Source organism: Crocodylus siamensis, chromosome 2 (genome assembly GCF_052110815.1).
Source record: "Crocodylus siamensis isolate JL-2025a chromosome 2, ASM5211081v1, whole genome shotgun sequence".
NCBI lineage: Eukaryota > Metazoa > Chordata > Crocodylia > Crocodylidae > Crocodylus > Crocodylus siamensis.
Genome location: NC_143396.1, coordinates 231155728 through 231173444, shown reverse-complemented (window position 1 = coordinate 231173444; position 17717 = coordinate 231155728). Strand labels below are relative to the sequence as shown.

The following is a 17717-nucleotide window of genomic DNA, read 5'->3' as shown; positions in this document are numbered from 1 at the left end:
CTCCCCCTCCCCTCAGGAAAGGGGCGTGACTTTAGTTCTCCTGCTGCCTCCTGATTGGTGGATCAAAACAGCAGGCTCTCAAGCCTGGGCCTCAACCCAAGCTCTGAAAGGTGAGCCTGCTATGTATGTGACGCAGCGCCAGGTGCATCAGCTTGCATGCAGACTAGACTCGATTAACTGCTGGATTTTGGAGCAGACAAATATATATGTATAAATTGTGGCTGTGACTTGGGACTACCTTTAGTTCCAAGTCGCTCCAGCCCTGCCATGTCCCCCTGTGCCCATTGGGGGAACTCCACCCTCTGGACCAGGGGCGGCCAATTATTTTGGGCTGAGGGCTGCTTGCTGAGTTTTGGCAAGCCATCGAGGGCCACATGACAGGAAGCCAGGAGCAGATAAATATTAATTTTCTAAAATATTTAGGGCCCTGCAGGCTGGATGGAATGGTTTGGTGGGCCACATCCGGCCCACAGGCCACATTTTGTTCACCCGTGCCGTGGACACATGGCTGCCAGCACTTGGCAGCCATCTTAAAAGCACACCCTCTACACTGTGACCTCTGTCAGAACAGCAACTTGGCAGAGTCACAGCCAGCATCTGCCTGCTCTGCTTCTGCCACAGCTGTGTTTCTCAGCCCTGGCTTCCCCAGGCCCTGGCCCTGGCACCCAGGGACAGGGTCCTCCATGCTTCAGGGCTGCCACACCTGGCCTATGTGCCTGCTTCTGTTCCACATGCCTGGTGCTTGGCCACCTTGCACTGCCTGACTCCCCCACCCACTCTGCCACTTGTTGGATGACTGGTACATGGCCTTCTGGGGCCTCTGCTACTGCACAGCTGATGCCACTAGCCATGGTGAAAACGGTCTCCAGGATGCCACTTCTGGGACCACCATTGCCCTCCTGTCCCACCAGCCGTCCACCCCCTCTGGGCCCGCTGTGCAAGCTGGGACTGGTGGCAGCACGTGCTGCAGGAATAGGATGATAAGCACTGGGTTGACAAGTTCTGGATGACCCAGACCACCTTTTGAAGACCTGCTGCACCAGCTCTGACCCCACCTTGAGTGCCAGGACATGGAGAAGGACCCAGCTGTTCCCACTGACACCTGCATGCCCTGCCTCCCACGCCCCCTTTCCCCCTGCCTACCCCCCAGCACCATTCCAGGATATGTATGTTTCTCATGAAAACCTTTATTCCCCTCACAACCCCTACCTCCCCCTCAACCAAAAGAGCCCCCTCTCACTTCCCTCCCCAAAACATAGAACTTGTCCATCATCCTCCACACCTACCAACAATATAATCCCCAGCATCCTGGCATACGGGCACTTAAAAAAATAAAAAGCTCCAAATTCACTGGCTGCTGCAGCGACTGTTGGGGCTCCTGGAAGAACCCCCCATGCAGCATGGGGCAGTGGGGGGCAGCAGGGATGGGCCCTCCCTGCCTGGCAGGGGCTTTAAAAAAAAAGTGCTGGAATGCTGAAGCCAGGCAGGGCAGCCATTGATGGGGCTGGGATAGCGGATGGGGAATGGGAGCTTGTGGCAGAGCCCCCGATGCAGCACAGGGCAGTGGGGGGGCAGCAGGGATCACCCCTTCCCCCCACCCCCGGCCTGGCAGAAGCTGGTGAGTATGAGACTTTTCTTTCTTTTTTTTAAAGAGCCGAGATACTGAGGCCAGGTGGGGCAGCCATGGGGTTGGGGGCAGGCAGGGCATAGGGCCTGTTCAATTCAGAGATCTGGCTGCGGCCGAATTGATTTGGGATAGTCATTTGAATCACTGAATTGAATCACTGGCCCCCACATTGGCTGAATCCAAATCCTAAGCAAATACTAACTGCTTCACACTAGCCTACCAGCCAAAGTCCTCCCTGGGGAGGAGCTAGTGGCTGGTAGTGACATTGCTGGCCTCTCATAGCACAGTGTGGGGCTGGGCTGAGGGCAAGGCAGCAGCTGGCCAGTAGACGCAGCAGTCATGGAGGTGAGTGGGGTGGGGTGCTGAAGGCCTGAGGTCTCCTCTGATGATGCATCACCAGAGGCACCAGGGCAGGGTGCGGGCAAGGGCAGGCTGCCCCTGCTCATGGCACTTGCAGGGGTGTGGCTTGGCTCTTAGGGTGCCAAAATGTGGGTCAGCTTCTGAATGAAGGGCATGGTCTTTTGTGCATGACCAGGCTGAAGATTGAACTTGGTCATGGCCACCCAGTGTGCCTGTAAGACCTTAACCTTCATGTGGCACTGCCACACTGGGAGTGGCCGCATGCACGCATCCCATGAGATATGGTCTCATATATATGGACATTTGAGCACCTGCCCTGCGTGAACTGTCTCTGGATGTCAGCCCCACTCCAGAGTGCTGTGAGTTTGTGTACCACTTCCTGGGTCCAGTTGGGGGCCTGGTGCTTGGGATGGGTGTGGGCACATGAGCTGGGGCTCAACAGGGATGATGAGTTGGACATGCTCCCAGTGCCAGCTCCCTGGGCCTCCATGCACCTGTTCCTGCGATGCCGGCCCTGGACAGCTTCCAGCAGCACCTAGGACAGGGGCATGGGCTGGGACTGAGCTGCATGGCAGAGGTGCTTCACCATAATGCCTGCAAAGAGAGAGAGCTGGGGGTGACCGGCAGCAGGGAGCAGGAGCTGGCCCTGCTGCCATAGCAAGCAGGGCCAGCAGCCCTGGGGGAATCTCAGGGCTGGGCAGGGGGTGCAGCAATCTGCAGTCCTTTGCAAGACTCACCTGTGGCCAAGGAGCAGCTCTGGCTAGGGTACAAGACGGGCAGAGGCTGCCTGCATTCTGTCCAGGGGGGCACATGGAGCCTGGTGGGCTCCTGCAGACAGCCGGCTTCTTCGGTCTCCTTATGCTGTGTGCCCCAAGGCACAAAATGGCTGGAGGCTTTTATACCCTGCAGCTAGGGGCTGCCAGAGAGCAGCCCAGCCCTGGAGGAGAGGCAGCCAGCCAGGATTTCTGGGTCTGGGCTCTGGCCGGCCCCCTAGTAGCTGGGCAGACCCAGCACTAAAGTCCCTGCATTAATGTGCATTAACACGTCTACACATACATTAATGCACATTAACTAGTCGTGCCTTCATTTGATACCTGCTTACACAGGTATCAGATCAAAGCATGATTAGCCTAAATTCACCATTTTTAAGGCACATTGAAGGTGTGCACTTGTGGAAGATTACCCTTAATGTACCTTAAATCAGGCTAATGTGCATTAAATGTGCATGTGTAGATGTGTCCAGTGCTGCTGAGGCTATTCTATTTCCTAGTAGAGCAGTATGGGAGTGCGATGCATGAATAACTGGATGTGAGACCTATTTAGAGCTAGGAGCCTTTTACTGCTCCACTAGGAAAATTAATATCCCAGGATCCTACTCCCTAGGATCTCTCAAATCTCTGGAAATTTTTCCGAGCAGGCTAGACAAGCACTTGGCTAACATGGTTTAGTTAGGGATGATCCTCTCTTGAGCAGGGAGCTGGATTAGATGACCTCATGAGATCTTTTCCAGTCCTATTTTCCCATGTTCCTATATATAAGGCAGGGAGGCGTTTCTAAAACAGATAGCTCCAATCTCTGTGCATATTTGTAGATACCACCTGGTGATCAGCAGTATTAAGGGCAGCAAGGCTATGTTGTTCTTATCATAAAATCATCAACTTTTTCTTGAAAATTTCCAGTGAAGGGGATTCCACAATTTCCTCGGGCTTCCACTGCCTCGCTATTTTAACAGTAGGAAAATGTTTCCTGATATCTGATATAAATCTACTTTTCTCCAATTTGAATCCATTGCTTCATATCCTGCATGGTTATCCATGGTTATTCTCTCTCTTCTTTATGGTAGCTCTTCAGATATTTGAAAATTATTATCAAATCTCCCCACTTAATCAACATATCTGCAAGATAAACATGCAAAGTTTCAACATTTCCTCCAAAGGCTTACCTTCCAACCCCTTAATAATTTTTATCATCCATCACTGTATCCTCTCTCACTTCTCCACATCCTTTTTAAAATATGGAGCCCAGAACTGTTCACAGTACTCTAGATGAGGTCTAACCAGTAATGTTCAGAATGGCTTTATCACCTCTTGTGTTTTATACTTGCTTGTGTTGATGCAGATCAAAATATCATTTTCTGGGGGGGGTTTTTTGCAATTGCATCACATTACTGACTCATGTTAGGTATGTGAGTCAACAAGCCCCCAAGATACTTCTCAGCAATGCTGCTACCCAGCCATTATCTCTCATTCTGTATTGGTGCTTTTGATTTATTCTTCCACAGGTGCAGCACATTGCATTTGTCTGTTTTGATTTTTAGCCCTGCTTTCCAATCTTTCAGGATCCTTCTGAATTCTGTTCCTATTGTCCAGTGTGTGTGAAGTCCTTTCCAGAATCATGTCATTTGCAAAACTGCCCAGGAAGCATTGAATTCTGGCATGCAAATCGTTAACCACTGGATGCAGGGCAGATCTTCCGTGAAGGCCCACTCAAAAACTCCTGGCTTTCTGACTGCCATTTATGATTCTCTCGTGCTTGCATTTTTGAGCCAATTATCTTTCCACCTTGTGATAATTTTATCTAGTCCACATCGCTCCAATCTGCTTATGAGAAGGTCATGTGACAGTTTATCAAAAGCCTTACTAAATTTCAAGTTCATTACATTTCCTTAATTTACCCAGCTAGTTACTTTTTCAAAGGAGGTCACACTGATTTGGCACTACTGGTTCTTAACAAATCCATGCTGGCTGCTCATTATCAGCCTTTCCTCCTCCAAATACTTAGACATCCTTCCTTATCACTAGCTTAACCATCAGCCTGTGTCATAGGTGTGGTGAAGTGGTACTGGTGCGATGACTAACACTGTAAAGGAAATTTGGAAACCACTAGTGTGTTTGGGAAAACCTTTTCTCATTTGGACAAATAAGCACGAAGGCAGGATGTCAGATTTTTTAGTTAATTACTTCTTACATGCTCAGTCTTGTCCAGCTCTGTCCTCTGTGTAGAAGAAATCAAACTTAGGGATGTGTCAGAATAGGTAACCTGTAGTTTATGTTGTTTAGAGTAAAGGAAAAAGCCAATTGGAAGACTCATCTTTCAACAAATCCAATTCTTTAATGACAATCCTTTAATCCTTTTGTCCTGGCTTCTAGTAAGTAATGCCTGTCTTGAAATGTGTGATTAGTTCTGCTAAAGTCAAGGCAGTATTGTTCAGTGGCTAGAGCACTAGACTTTGATTCAGGAATTGTATTCCTGACTTCAACACTGACCTGCAGAACTCTTGATTGCTTTGTGCCTCAGTTTCCCCATCTATAAAGCACTTTGAGATATACTGATTAAAAGCCTTGTATAAGAGCAAGATAAATTTATTCACAGTATTTGTTAGTTATGTATGTAAGCTTAAGTTGCTTAGCTGTTGCAAAGTAGGCATGATATGTTCTTATGAAAGCCTGGTAGCATTTCACAATCCCTTTTGAACAGGTTGACTGTACAAAGTGAAAGCAGCAAAGAATCAGGTGCAGTATATTCAAACATACTGAATATTTTGGATATATAAAGGATGGCAAGCCCCATTGTGCTGATATGTAGCATTTTCAATGTAAGCTAAAAGGGTTTTTACAGTCAGAAAATAATGGAATAAAGTCAGTGATTGATGCTTTTAATTTCTAGGCAACAGAAATGAGTAGATGACTTGATCTTTTAATGGAGACTGACAATGTAGCATTCTCTCTAAGTAATGCTCGCAAGTCTAAGGTGGTGGAATTCAGTTTTGTGTGCTTACTTCTCCCGCAGAAGGAAACCTCCTCCTGGTATCTTCTTTCTGTAAGAATAATTCAGGCCAGACACATTCCCTGCAAAGACCTATGTGAGTATTCATGTTCTTTTTCCTCTACAGTTTTCAGAGTATGAGCAATGATTATTATAGAAGCAGGAGTCCTTTTAAATCAGCAAGAATGTCTGAAATTCATTAAGTATTCTACTAAGAGATAGAGGGACAGTGCTGGAACTCATTTCAAAGAATCAGGGGCTCCTAATCAGGATTTTCTGTTGGTTTTCCTTGATTGAGATGGGAAGATTATTTTATACATTTCTTTTTTGAAAAATGGTTTGCAACATATTGCAAAATTCTTTTGGTACATTCCCCTGATTATTAAACAACTCTAGTTTGAGGCAGTTATTAGTCATTTGTAGTGTCCGGTGGAGAAGGGCAGTTATAGTTTGTTAATTTTCTCAGTTTATTAGGTAAGGCTCCTCCCAGGTGATAATCACCAAGAAATCAAATAAAATGTTGGGATACTCTCATTACCTAAGTGCAGACATTAGGCAATAAGTGTTGCTTTGTCTTTGGATTCATCATAATATTTTGCATTATTTGAACACATTTTAGCTATGTGGCTCTTCAAGAGGCCACTTTGGGTATCGTTGGCCTAAATGACTTCCCCAAGCCTCATAGCAGGTTATATGGCAGCCCTCCGAAAAGAAACAAATCTCTTGCTTCTTTCTTCTCCGCTCCCTGGACCACCAACTATATATTTCTATTGCTTTAGTTCGAAGTGACTGGTAGTTACCACATGTACTCTTACACACTTCCAAACATTTAGGAGTTAGATCTTGAAAATGTGTCCATTGTCTGTCATGGAGTTCTTTTTAGAGGCTGAGCATATTGTGACTCTCTCTCTCTCTTGCTTTCAGAATTACTTCCTTACAGTGTCACATTAGCTAACATTAGCATCAGACTAGTAAATTTCTAGTGTATTTTATGTCTCATGTGAATACAATATATTATTTCTTTTTTTGCTGTAGTGAGCCATTCTGATTGCTATGTTAGCCTGTGGTTGCCTACAGCCTCACATGAAAAGGTCAGGACCAAAACCATCTCAAACAACAGTAACCCTCTCTGGAATGAAAGCTTCCATTTTAGGATCCAGACTCAAGTCAAGGTAGGTCATTTATTAGGGGTGTGCGAAATGGACCATATTCGATTTGGATTCAGATTCAGCCTGAATCGGGGACAGTGATTTGATTTGTTGATTTGGATCACTATCCCTGATTCAATTCGGCGGAATCCATATCTGAAGATTTGACACTGATTTAAAGAATCAACAGTTCAGCCATAAACAGGGCTTTAAATGTTTTTCCTACATACCTCGAGGTACCAGGTGCAGCTCGTGAATGCTGTGATGCTGGGGCACATGGAGCATCCCACAGGAGTGTGGGGGCGCCCCATGTGCTAGGCAACAAACCCAGAAGTGGACCGGAAGTACTTTCGGTCCACTTACAGGTCCACTGCTGAATGCGCAGAGCTCACCTGGCTTGGTGACTGGCCATAGGGGTGACCCTGGGTGCCCCCCAGACCCAGAGCTGGGGGGGGAACAGGGGGAGCTCCCAAGTGAAGCCAGAAGTGGAGCAGAAGTGCTTCTGCTCCACTTCCAGGTCTGTTGCCGAGTGCACTGAGGAGCCCCTTGCACTCCTGTGGGACACTCCATGCACCCCAGCATCTCAGCGTTGACAAGTTGCCTGGTACCTTGAGGTATGTAGAAAAAACATTTAAAGCTGTGTCTATGTCTGAATTGCTAAATCTTTCTGAATCTCTCTGAATTGATTTGGAGGGTTCTGATTCAATTCAGAGAGATTAAAGGGTCTCCTGATTCGGTTCGGATTCAGAGATTTGGCCACTGAATTGGGTCAAATTTCTGCCAAATCAAATAAGGGACCAAAGCTTTGCACAGCCCTATCACTTATTCTTTCGTATTGATTGAACCCATCAGGGCCATTGTGAGCATTACCTACATTTCTTGGTGTCCCTAAAATATAATTTTGAATTCGTACCCATCTTCTCCTTTGGCTTCAGAACATTCTGGAGATGGAGCTGTATGATGAAGATGTAGTTACTAAGGATGATCTCTTTACTGTAACCTATGATGTAGCTAAAGTCAAACCTGGAGAAACAGTTCATGAGCAACTCACTTTTAATTCAGAGGTAAGGCCTAAAATGATAAGCAGAGCTGGGAAGGATGCTGCTGTCTTTTTCCTTTCAGGTGGTACCCTTTTTTACGTTTGAGTTCGTTTGACTTTGCACGTGGAGCTGACTCCAGCAAGATTTTTTCTGAGGAACATTTCCAAGGAACAATGAAAGGCCTTCTTTTTTCCATCCTTGCTAGTTATTTTTAGTAGTTTTTGTAATGATCTATCATTTGCATGAGAGAGGAGATAGCTTTTCAGAATTGATTCATCTATAGCCTGTACTGTCTGCTGCTTTTTCTATCCCAGGCTTATAATGACTTGATTCCCATTTAGTTAAAAGGAACCATTTCAAATCAGTTTCAATATAGGCAAGAACTAAAATCATGCCAAACAAAAGCAAGCAAGTGTATTCTGGTATTGTCTATAAATTAAAAAAAAAAGAATAATAAATGGGATTCCTACAAATTTCTACTCTCTCATCAAAAAAAATAAAAATATTTATGTAAGGCCTACCAAAAATGATCTTTCTGTTCATTATTCCTGGGAACAGAAATTATTGTGGTTTGGAAATGGAAAGGGGAAGGTGAATAAAACCTTTAATAATACATTTACTTGTATATATATGTGACTTGTGTAGCATTAACAGATCCTAATCAAATATCAAGATCCTATTGTGCCACGTGTCATGCATCCCTATAACACAAATATTTAATTTAATTACATGAGGGGAGAAGAAATACCAATACAAATGACAGACAGGAAAGGAGTAAGGTAATAGTGAGATGGGTTACAATGAGGCTTGGCAGAATTTGATTATAATTTTTTGTTAATTTCAACAGCTAAAACCAATGTTTATTTTTAAGCATTTATTTAGATTTTTATTGATTTAAATTTTCAGGATTGTGTGCAGTTAGGGGCATGGGAGGCAGACAATTTGGAAATAACAGTATACTCTTAAAAGCTTTATAAAAGCACATGTCAAAATATCCATACATCAATAAAGCATACCTGCTCTAAATCATTCTGTTCGTGTGGTAGTATATTCCTACCAGGCTGGAGCCTTTGCTCGTATGGAGTGAAGCACAGGGGCAGAAGCTCGGCCACGGGCTGCAGGCTGGGGTTGCTCATAGATTGTAAAGCCAGAAGGGACCTTGGAAATTCATGAGGTCCAGCTCCCTGCACCAAGCAGGAAAGACAGCTGGGGGTCATGTGGTCCCAGCAAGGTGACTGTCTAGTCTCCTCTTGAAGATTTCCAGGGTAGGCGATTGCACCACCTTCGGAGGGAGCTTATTCCAGAGTCTGGACACCCTGATTCTGAAGAATTTTTTCCTAATGTTGAGCCTGAATTGATCTTCCAGGAGTTTGTGGCCATCTTTTTTTTTTAATAACATAAGTTGCATAACCCACACAAACCATAGCTTGGAGAACAGAAACTGGTCCTGGAGTTTTGAAAACACAAATTCAAATCCTCTTTTCTGGATGTTTGTGAGCTATGACAATTTTCATTCAGACTCAAGCTTACTTAGTGAAATTTGGGAAATATTTCTCTACTTGGCATTTGTATTACATACACAAAAATACTGCAAATCAAAACTGCCAGGGATGTTAATATAAGCTGAGACTGCAGGTAAAGTGAGTAAAAGTACCAATTAACAGATTGAGTGATGGGGTAGCAATGCCCCATTTACCGAAGGCATGAATTATGGCAATGATACCAGGGGGCTGATTTAAGGCTGTACCAAGGTGTGGTACAAAAGGCAGTACTCAAACAGTGAAATATCCTACTTTTCTAATGTTTGTGTTTTATTGCATGTATTTTCAAAGTCTTGGATGCATTAATTTTCTCAAGTTCTGAAAAGATGTAAGACACGGGCAGGTGTTTTAAAGTGAATAAAAATATGAATATGAAATGGCCTTCATTTTTAGTTTATCTGGTGCCAGTAGGTTTTGACTAGAGTTGGTGGCACTTGCTGCAGGGGGAGGCGAGTCAGGAGACTCCAGGCTGCCAAATGCCACTGAATGCCTTGAGCACTGTGCTGGGGACAGCAGTCTCCAAGCTCTAGGTGAGAAACTGCTCCCCACGGCCCCTTAGGGAGCAAGCCCTGCCTGGCAGTCACCAGTGGAGGGGCAGCCCAGCCATAGCCTCCTGCCCGTGTGGGTGGCACATGGACAGTAGCTGGGCCCTGGGAACAGCCCCATGTGCCCTGCCTCGAGCATACAGGAGCTGGGTCAGGCTCGATGGGAGTTTGTCATCTGATACCCATTTGGGACCTGGACAGAGCAAGCAGCCTGTGGCACTGGGCTCTTGGCAACAGGACCCTGCAGCAGTGTCCCCCCTCCATGCTCTGTTGCCAGCAGCCAGCAGCCAACCAAACCCCTCCCAGCACAGCCCTCAGCTTCTGCAGTGGCTGCCTGAGCCAGTGCCAGAAGAACAGTGTGCAGGCAACACAGCCCAGGCTCCCCCCACCCCACCTGCAGAGGTTGCCATGTGTGTGTTTGTGCACAGCACCCCCAGCCTGGATTTTCTTACCCCCTCATCTCAGATTTTTTTTTCTTACATCCCTTTTCTGTACATTTTGTTTATTACTGATGGAAATATTTTTCTGTCAGTCTGTACATGTGAGGTGAAATTGTTTAGCGAGAAAAACCAAATTGTGCCAAGCCTAGTTGTAAGGTTCTGTGCAGTGCTTAAAGAACATCAGCTGGCTACCCACTAGCTGGATTTACCTTCTTTGTAAGAGAATAAAAAATAATAGCTCCCACTCAAATGGGACACATCATATAATTAGAAACAGATCACCAAAGTTCATGTTTTCTGATCTTTTATGATTAAGCTCTTTTGTGTTTGGTTATTGTTAGTGCTGATAATTGTTTTTGATGTCTTAGCTTCTACAATAGTATAATATCTGTTCTTATTTGGACAGCACCTTGAGGGTGGTTTAGCTGCAAGTACAACTTAAAATCTACATTTTGTTAGTGAGTTTGGCGCTCTCACAAAAATTGTTTGTCCCACTTTATTAATTCTTTACTAACATGTCACACTGTAATCAAAGAATATGGTCATACCCATCCTGTATGTTCTATCATACTGGCTACCAGGGATGCCTGAGAAAAGAGACTTAGATAAACCAGGGTTCTTCCTTGATCACTTATTGTTGTCTTCTTCCCTAGGGAAAGGAGGTTTTGGAAGTGGAATTCATGATAGGAAGCATGTAAGTTATCTGCTCTGAAATTAGAGCATTATAAGTGACTATAATATAATAGTCATTATAGATCAAGGCTGGGGATTTTCACTAGGTTGTGCCAAGGTTCCTGCTATGACTAAAACCCAGAGGTTCCTGGATAGTAGGTCTTGCTTCTGTGTTCAGGGTCAGACCAATTCCCATTCCTTCTGGGGACAGGAAGGATTTTTCACCCACTGTCAGATTGGTGTGGACTGTGGGGGGTTTTGCCTTCCTCTGTAGTGGGGGCATGTGGCTCTCTTCCTTGGATCTCTCAAGCCTATTCTAACAACCTTTGCAGCAACAGGATATTGGCCATTATTATTCCCCTGCCTTACCTGTGGCAAGTTAGGGTGCTATGCTTTGTGGCCGTGTGGCAGGGTTGCCTGTTTAGTTTTAGTAGTAGATTAGATAAGGATGTGCTTGGGATGATTTGGGTACAAATGATTCTGTCTCAGGCAGGAGTTGGCCTGGATTATGTCTCTGAGCTTTTGTGTTTTGATTAGAACTGGTTGGGATTTTTTCTTTGATTTTTCTTCTTCCTTAAAAAACTGGAAAACCAGAAACTGTTTGAATGACATTATTTTCAGAACAGGTTTTCAGGTCCAGAATGGAAGGAGGTGAGAGGATGGGCACAGAGACCTCATGGAATAACTAGTAGCCCAGCGGCAGGGCACTCACTGGTGATGCTGGGGGCAAAGGTGTAACAGCCAGAGTCTGTACTCCGGGTGGCAGCTGGGCCAGCAGCAATGGCAGCTTGTGTTCTTGTGCTGTGCCTAAGTGGGTGTCCAGCTGCTGCCATGATGACCCACCTCTCATTGTGGTACTGGTGGAGGAACACACAGGCTCAATTCTCTGCTCTGCCTGATTTAGAGCAGGGACCAGGAAGCTGGATCTCCCAGGTCTCTGGTGAGGGCTCTAGCCACCAGTTTATCACTATTTTGGAGGTGTCTCTCTTGGATTTTTTCTGTGATAAGTTTTGAGGTGTCTGAGTTGCTCTACACTAGAACAAAAACAAATGGCAAAACCTGGACATTTGTATGAGAGAGTTTCTTTGATTTTTGACCAGTTCTAATTCTGAAATTGCCATATTGCCCCACTCCCTTAAAAACAAAAAACCCACCAACAAGGGCTTAGTGTTGTAATCCATGGAAGCTTTGAATTTACCTCCCAGGCAGATAAAGTAACAACATGTTGCACAGGCTTAGAAGAGCTGGCTTTTCAACATGCCTAAAACTGAGACATTTAATACATGTACCTCATTGCTAAAAGCTTTTATTTGAATGCCTTTTTTCCAGCCCCAGTCCTCCGAGAAACTCATTACTAATGGCGTCCTGGTGGTAAGGTTTCTGAATCATGGTGGTGTCATGCCATCTCTTGTGACTTTGTTGCAATTCTTATAGTATTTTGTAATTTCCTTTAGCCCTAGGTCCTGAAGTCTAGTGATTTTTATGTAAATCTGTTTTAAAAGAAATGTTTCTTACTGTTATGTTTGTAGAGAAAAGCAGGGAGGGAGGTGTAAAGGAGGACAAAGGAAGCCCACAAACTGAAACAAATGAAAGGCAGCTGAAAAGACTTGATTTGGGGGGTCTGATTCATGAATTTGAACTTTTGAATTCAGCAGTGTTGGTATCAGGAAAAATCATGCATACATTTAAATTGAGTCATTCTTGTCATCCAAGTTTTACAAAACACACTAACTAGAAGGCATGCTTTTGCCCTCCCTGCCCACAACTAGGTGTTGCAGTGTTGATCAAATTTTTATATTAAACATGTATAAATGTATATTTTTATAGAGGAAAAGCTTGCTTAACTGTTTAAATAAGCCTATTTCACTTGAAAATAGACCCATTTTTGCTTTTAATCTTTATTTTTACTGGGAAAAGTCTCTTTTTAGCTTGATAAATTTGTATGCCATGTGAAAATCAGATGGGTATTCAAATTTGCATTCTATGTGACCTTAATTTTGAATGGTTTTGCAAGAAATTCCTTTATCTGGATTAGTGGGGGGGTATTGAGGCACATTAGAATTCTATTACAAGTTGCATAAGAGCAAAGCATGACCAAACATCTACTCTCTGTGAGCAAAATGCTTCTCAGTAGCTGGTTTTATCCTTATGGGTTGTCTGTCACAGGCCCGGGAAATGTTATGTTTGGAAGTTCAGATGACCAAAGGGGAAAATGAGGAGCCTTTAAAAAGTGAGTTTACCATGAAGTAAATCCTGCCTACTTGGCAGCCCACACTTGTTAAATAAGAAACATTAAATTTCTGAATTACTTCCAAATATCCATAATAGCAAAAGAAAACAATTGTTGAGAAAAGCTTGATCCTTGGTACAACTGTCTTCCATGTGGATCTGAGTAAATGGTGAAGGGAAACCCTTTCAAACTTCCCCAAATATTTATTTACCAGCATTCACATTTTTAAACAAGTTTGCTTAGACCATTTTCACATCCTGTTTTATGCTAACTTTCCAGATGTGTTCTAGCAAATGACCTTATTGGTAAGAATATTGACAAATATTGGAAAATATTTCTTGAAAACAAATTTACATTTAGCAACTAAAAATATTCAGAAATTTAATTCTAAAATTATTATTAATAATTTGAATTTCAGTAGAGGCCACAAGCAAGAGAAGGCTGTATTGTACTAGATGATCCAGATGCATGGCTGGAAACCATACACAACCAGGAGAGTTTAAAGCCTAAATGGATGAGATGGTTAAAGGCTAAAGGGTAAATGGAGGCAAAAAAGAAATAGAGCAACTTTCCCATACAACAGATCAGTGGCAGAATAAAGTTTGGAACCCAGGTCTCCTGACAAATACCGAGTCTTTGTAGAATTCTAGTAGAATTCAAAAGTTTGTTGAAGTCTGGTAGACTTCAGCTATGATCATGCAAACACTGATCAGAGGTATATCACACAATTTACGAAAGCCGTCTGAATTTCCATAGATTGGATATCCCCAAGGAAATGCTCATAGACAAGCTTCAGACCAAAAAGTTCACTGAAAATATTCCTTGGTTACTTTCAAATCACTACTAATATTGTGAATTCCTTATACCAGGGGTTTTAAACTGGGGGTATGTGTACACTTGGGGTACTTCTGATGGCCTCAGGGGGTATTTGGCAGTGGCTGCTGCCAGTGCGTGCTGCTGGTGCTTCCACCACTGCTGTGCTGCCAGTCATGCCACCCACGTCCAGTTGCCGATTGGCTGCTGGGGACTCCTCCCCCACCCACTCGTCTGGCCACCAGGGGATTCCTGCCTTTTTGACCAGCTGCCAGAGGTACAATGACCCTAAAAGGTTGAAAACCCCTCCCTTAGACCTATGTATTAATAAGCTAAGAGGTATGTGACAGGAGTATCACTATCGGAGCCTTTCTCCGCCCTCCTGTAATGGGCCAACCGCTTGCTTACTCACCTGCCACACCTTGATCTTATTTGATTAATAGATTGTTGTAATCAGTGGGAGGCTGCCCATTTTCTGTGCCCCGGTGACAGGGGGCACTACCTACAGCTCCTTTTCCTCCCCTACACCGCAGCCCAAGCCTCGCAGATGGTGCTGACATGGTTTGACCTGGGCCCTGTTGTGTCTTGGCCCTGCTCTTTACTCCTGGGGGGGTCCTCACTGCCCCCCGTCACTCTGGGGGCTCCTTGCTGTCCCCTTCTCACTCGGGGCTGCTCACTGCCCCCTCTTGCTCAGGGCTGGGGCCAATGTACCCCACAAATGCTGCGCCCTCTCAGGCGCCAGAAACCCTCATGCTACTGGGGAGTCCCTATGAGGCCTCCTCCAACCTCTAATAGCCTCACCCGGTCCTCTGGTCAAAATAGTGAACATAAGAACACAAAGCCCCTGGGCTACAACATAAAAACTAGACCATCTGGTTAAACTAGATTCACCCCCTACTAGAGAGTGAAAGAGAGAGGGAGGGAGAGCTCCCCAACCCCAGCAGCAACCAGGGGATGTTCACACCGCCAGAGCTCTCCCCTCCGTCTGTCCTAGCTGAGTTCCTACTCCCATGGCTGCCGGAGAGGAACTGCCTTCCTGGCCTCCAGCCTGGGCTTAAGAAGGGCTAAGCCCTGCCCCTTCCTGTCAGCTGGTTTTACTGGTTGCCCCGGCAACCAGCACCTGCACAGCCCTGGTGACTGGCAGCTGAGCCTCCCCCTTCCCGGCACTTGGGGTCTCTCCTGAGCCATCTCCACTTTCAGGCGCAGGGCACCAGGGTGCACTGCAACAAGGTACAATTCATTAAAATGTTATTACCTATGAATTACTTGCACAGCCCTACTTTCAGTATCAATGATTAATTCTGTTCATGTTTCTGAATGACCAACAATTCTCCGCATTTGGAAGTGCCTAAGTCTCTAGTGCCAAAGTCAATACACCTTGAAATTTACTTTTCTTGAATAAGGGCATCATATGAGAGAAATGGGAAGAGATTCTACTCAATGGGATGTCTGGTAGGGCTCACCTCTGCTCCTGAATAAGACTAAAAAACAGTTCATACCATATTATGTGCACGCTAGGAGGTAATGGTGGAAGAGTGGGGATAACTGAATGTTGGAGGAAGTCAGCTCTATGATTCATTGTTATTAATAATAACAATGAACAATAATAATGAATCTTAGAGCTGACTTCCTTATTACTTATTACTTCCTTAATAACTTATTATCAGAGAAAGAGAAAGCACCTGGATAGAAAAATTTTCTCCTCTGTGATCAAATTGCCTGTCTTGTAAAAAATTGTGGAGACACAGATAGAACTTAGAAGCGATAAGGTTATTTGAGAAATGGACCTCCCATTTTATAATGGTTTGGCTCTGGCATGGATGAATGGACTACAGGGCTGCTTGCTTAGGATTTGTAAGGTGTGCAGGGGAGAGAATACACAGCTAGCTGGGAGGTGTTCCAAAGGGGTGCATTGTCATGTTCTTATGTTGATAACCCTATGTACACTAACTGGCCTGATTTATCTAGGGGGTGAAAGTGTTATGCTTATGGTGAAGGAATCCTATGAAGAAATGCAAAGAATCACTGAGGACTCAGACATCCTGTGCTTGCATTGCATAAAGGGTTGGGAGCCAACATTAAAAGCCACACTAGAGGTAACATCCTCTATCCATTATCAATTTGTCAGCTTGTACAATGTTTGCATACAGTGCACCAGGTTAATCTATTTTTTTTAGTTTACTGTGTTTTTAAAATGTTTCCCACTGCAGTCAAAATACTTGGGATTTTCTTTTCAGAGTGGTGCAGCTGAAACAAAAATGCAAAGAGATGCTTCCAGTGGTTGCCTGGAAGTACCACTTAATTCATTCTCCATTGGACAGAAAATGAAAGTAGCACTGCCTTTGGAAAAGGTAAATGCAGGGTGGGACTGGGGGGGCATGGCGCAGTGGTGCAGTTGCACACCCCTTTTTTTCCTGCTGCACCCAAAGTTTAAAACCAACTGCCTGGCAGTGGCAGTAGCGTTTCTATTCAGGCAGCAGTGAACGAGTCAATTGACTTCAAGGCTCACTACAATTTGATTCCTTTTAAACTCTTCCTTGGACAAGCATTAATTACCCTCCCTCTTTTTTTTAATGGTTTTTAATATTTTTACTAATCAAGCTATCTTTTCTTCTGCAATTCTGCAGTCTGGTAATGTAGCTCCTATTTCACTGGCCTGAACACTGTTTTTAACTCTACCTGGCAACATTAACTTGCGTGTGGATATTTTAATTTAGGTGAACATTAACTCAGGTGTGGAAATAACTTTAACTGAAGCACTGGATGCACTGTCAAGAAGGCTTGATTTTATTTTATGAACCTGAAAGAGATGTATGTTTAATTCTAATGGCTACAGGACTAATGAAGCAATGTCTTCAGAGCCTAATTTGTTGTGTTTTTATATATCATATATGATATAGCAAATCAATACACATTCCAACATTTTTTTGCTTTAATCTTAAACTGAGTAATAAGCCTTAGGTCCCTAGCTTATTTGTAAAGCTTCTAGTTTCTTTTTAAATGGAGAAAAATATGTTATAGATGATGATGTGTTATAGATGATGATGTACCTTTCCATTTGTACTTCTTTTTTCAAAATCGTAGATCCATCCATGGATAAGTGCTTTTCCTTCTTTTGTTGAATCAGATGCATATGATGGTAGCTAGTTTTAATAATCAAGTTCTTGTTTAATTTGTTATGCCTTTTGAATCAATAAGATGCATGGTTTTTCAGTCTTTACATCAGGGGCAGGCAAAATATGGCCCACCAGGCATTTTTATTTGGCCTACGGTGCCCACCAATTAATTGTACTCCTCTCAGCTCTTTCACCCATGAGGATGGGAGCGAGGCACCCACGTATACACCCCCCGCAACATGCCCTATTGCGCCTCGTTTCCACCTCGTGGGCGGAAGGGCCCAGCCCAGCCAGCACACAGCTTCCAGGTCGGGGTTTGCTGCCATTGCCAGGGGACCTGTTCAGCTTCCTCAGCATCCCACTTGTTCCGGGCAGCAGATAGGGAAGTGGTGGTGGTGGTGGGGAGCTGCAGCTGGGTAG

General features: G+C 44.4%; 1 protein-coding gene across 1 annotated transcript in view; it reads left to right on the top strand.

The window, feature by feature from the left end:
• LOC149871855 (cytosolic phospholipase A2 delta-like) overlaps positions 1-17717 on the top strand; it is a 35028-nt gene that overhangs the window by 6328 nt on the left and 10983 nt on the right. The window contains exons 2-7 of the mRNA XM_090033361.1: positions 5777-5849; positions 6788-6924; positions 7836-7964; positions 13305-13368; positions 16150-16277; positions 16419-16532. Of these exons, the coding sequence (XP_089889487.1) occupies positions 5777-5849; positions 6788-6924; positions 7836-7964; positions 13305-13368; positions 16150-16277; positions 16419-16532 (645 nt within the window). The remainder of the gene's footprint in view (positions 1-5776; positions 5850-6787; positions 6925-7835; positions 7965-13304; positions 13369-16149; positions 16278-16418; positions 16533-17717) is intronic.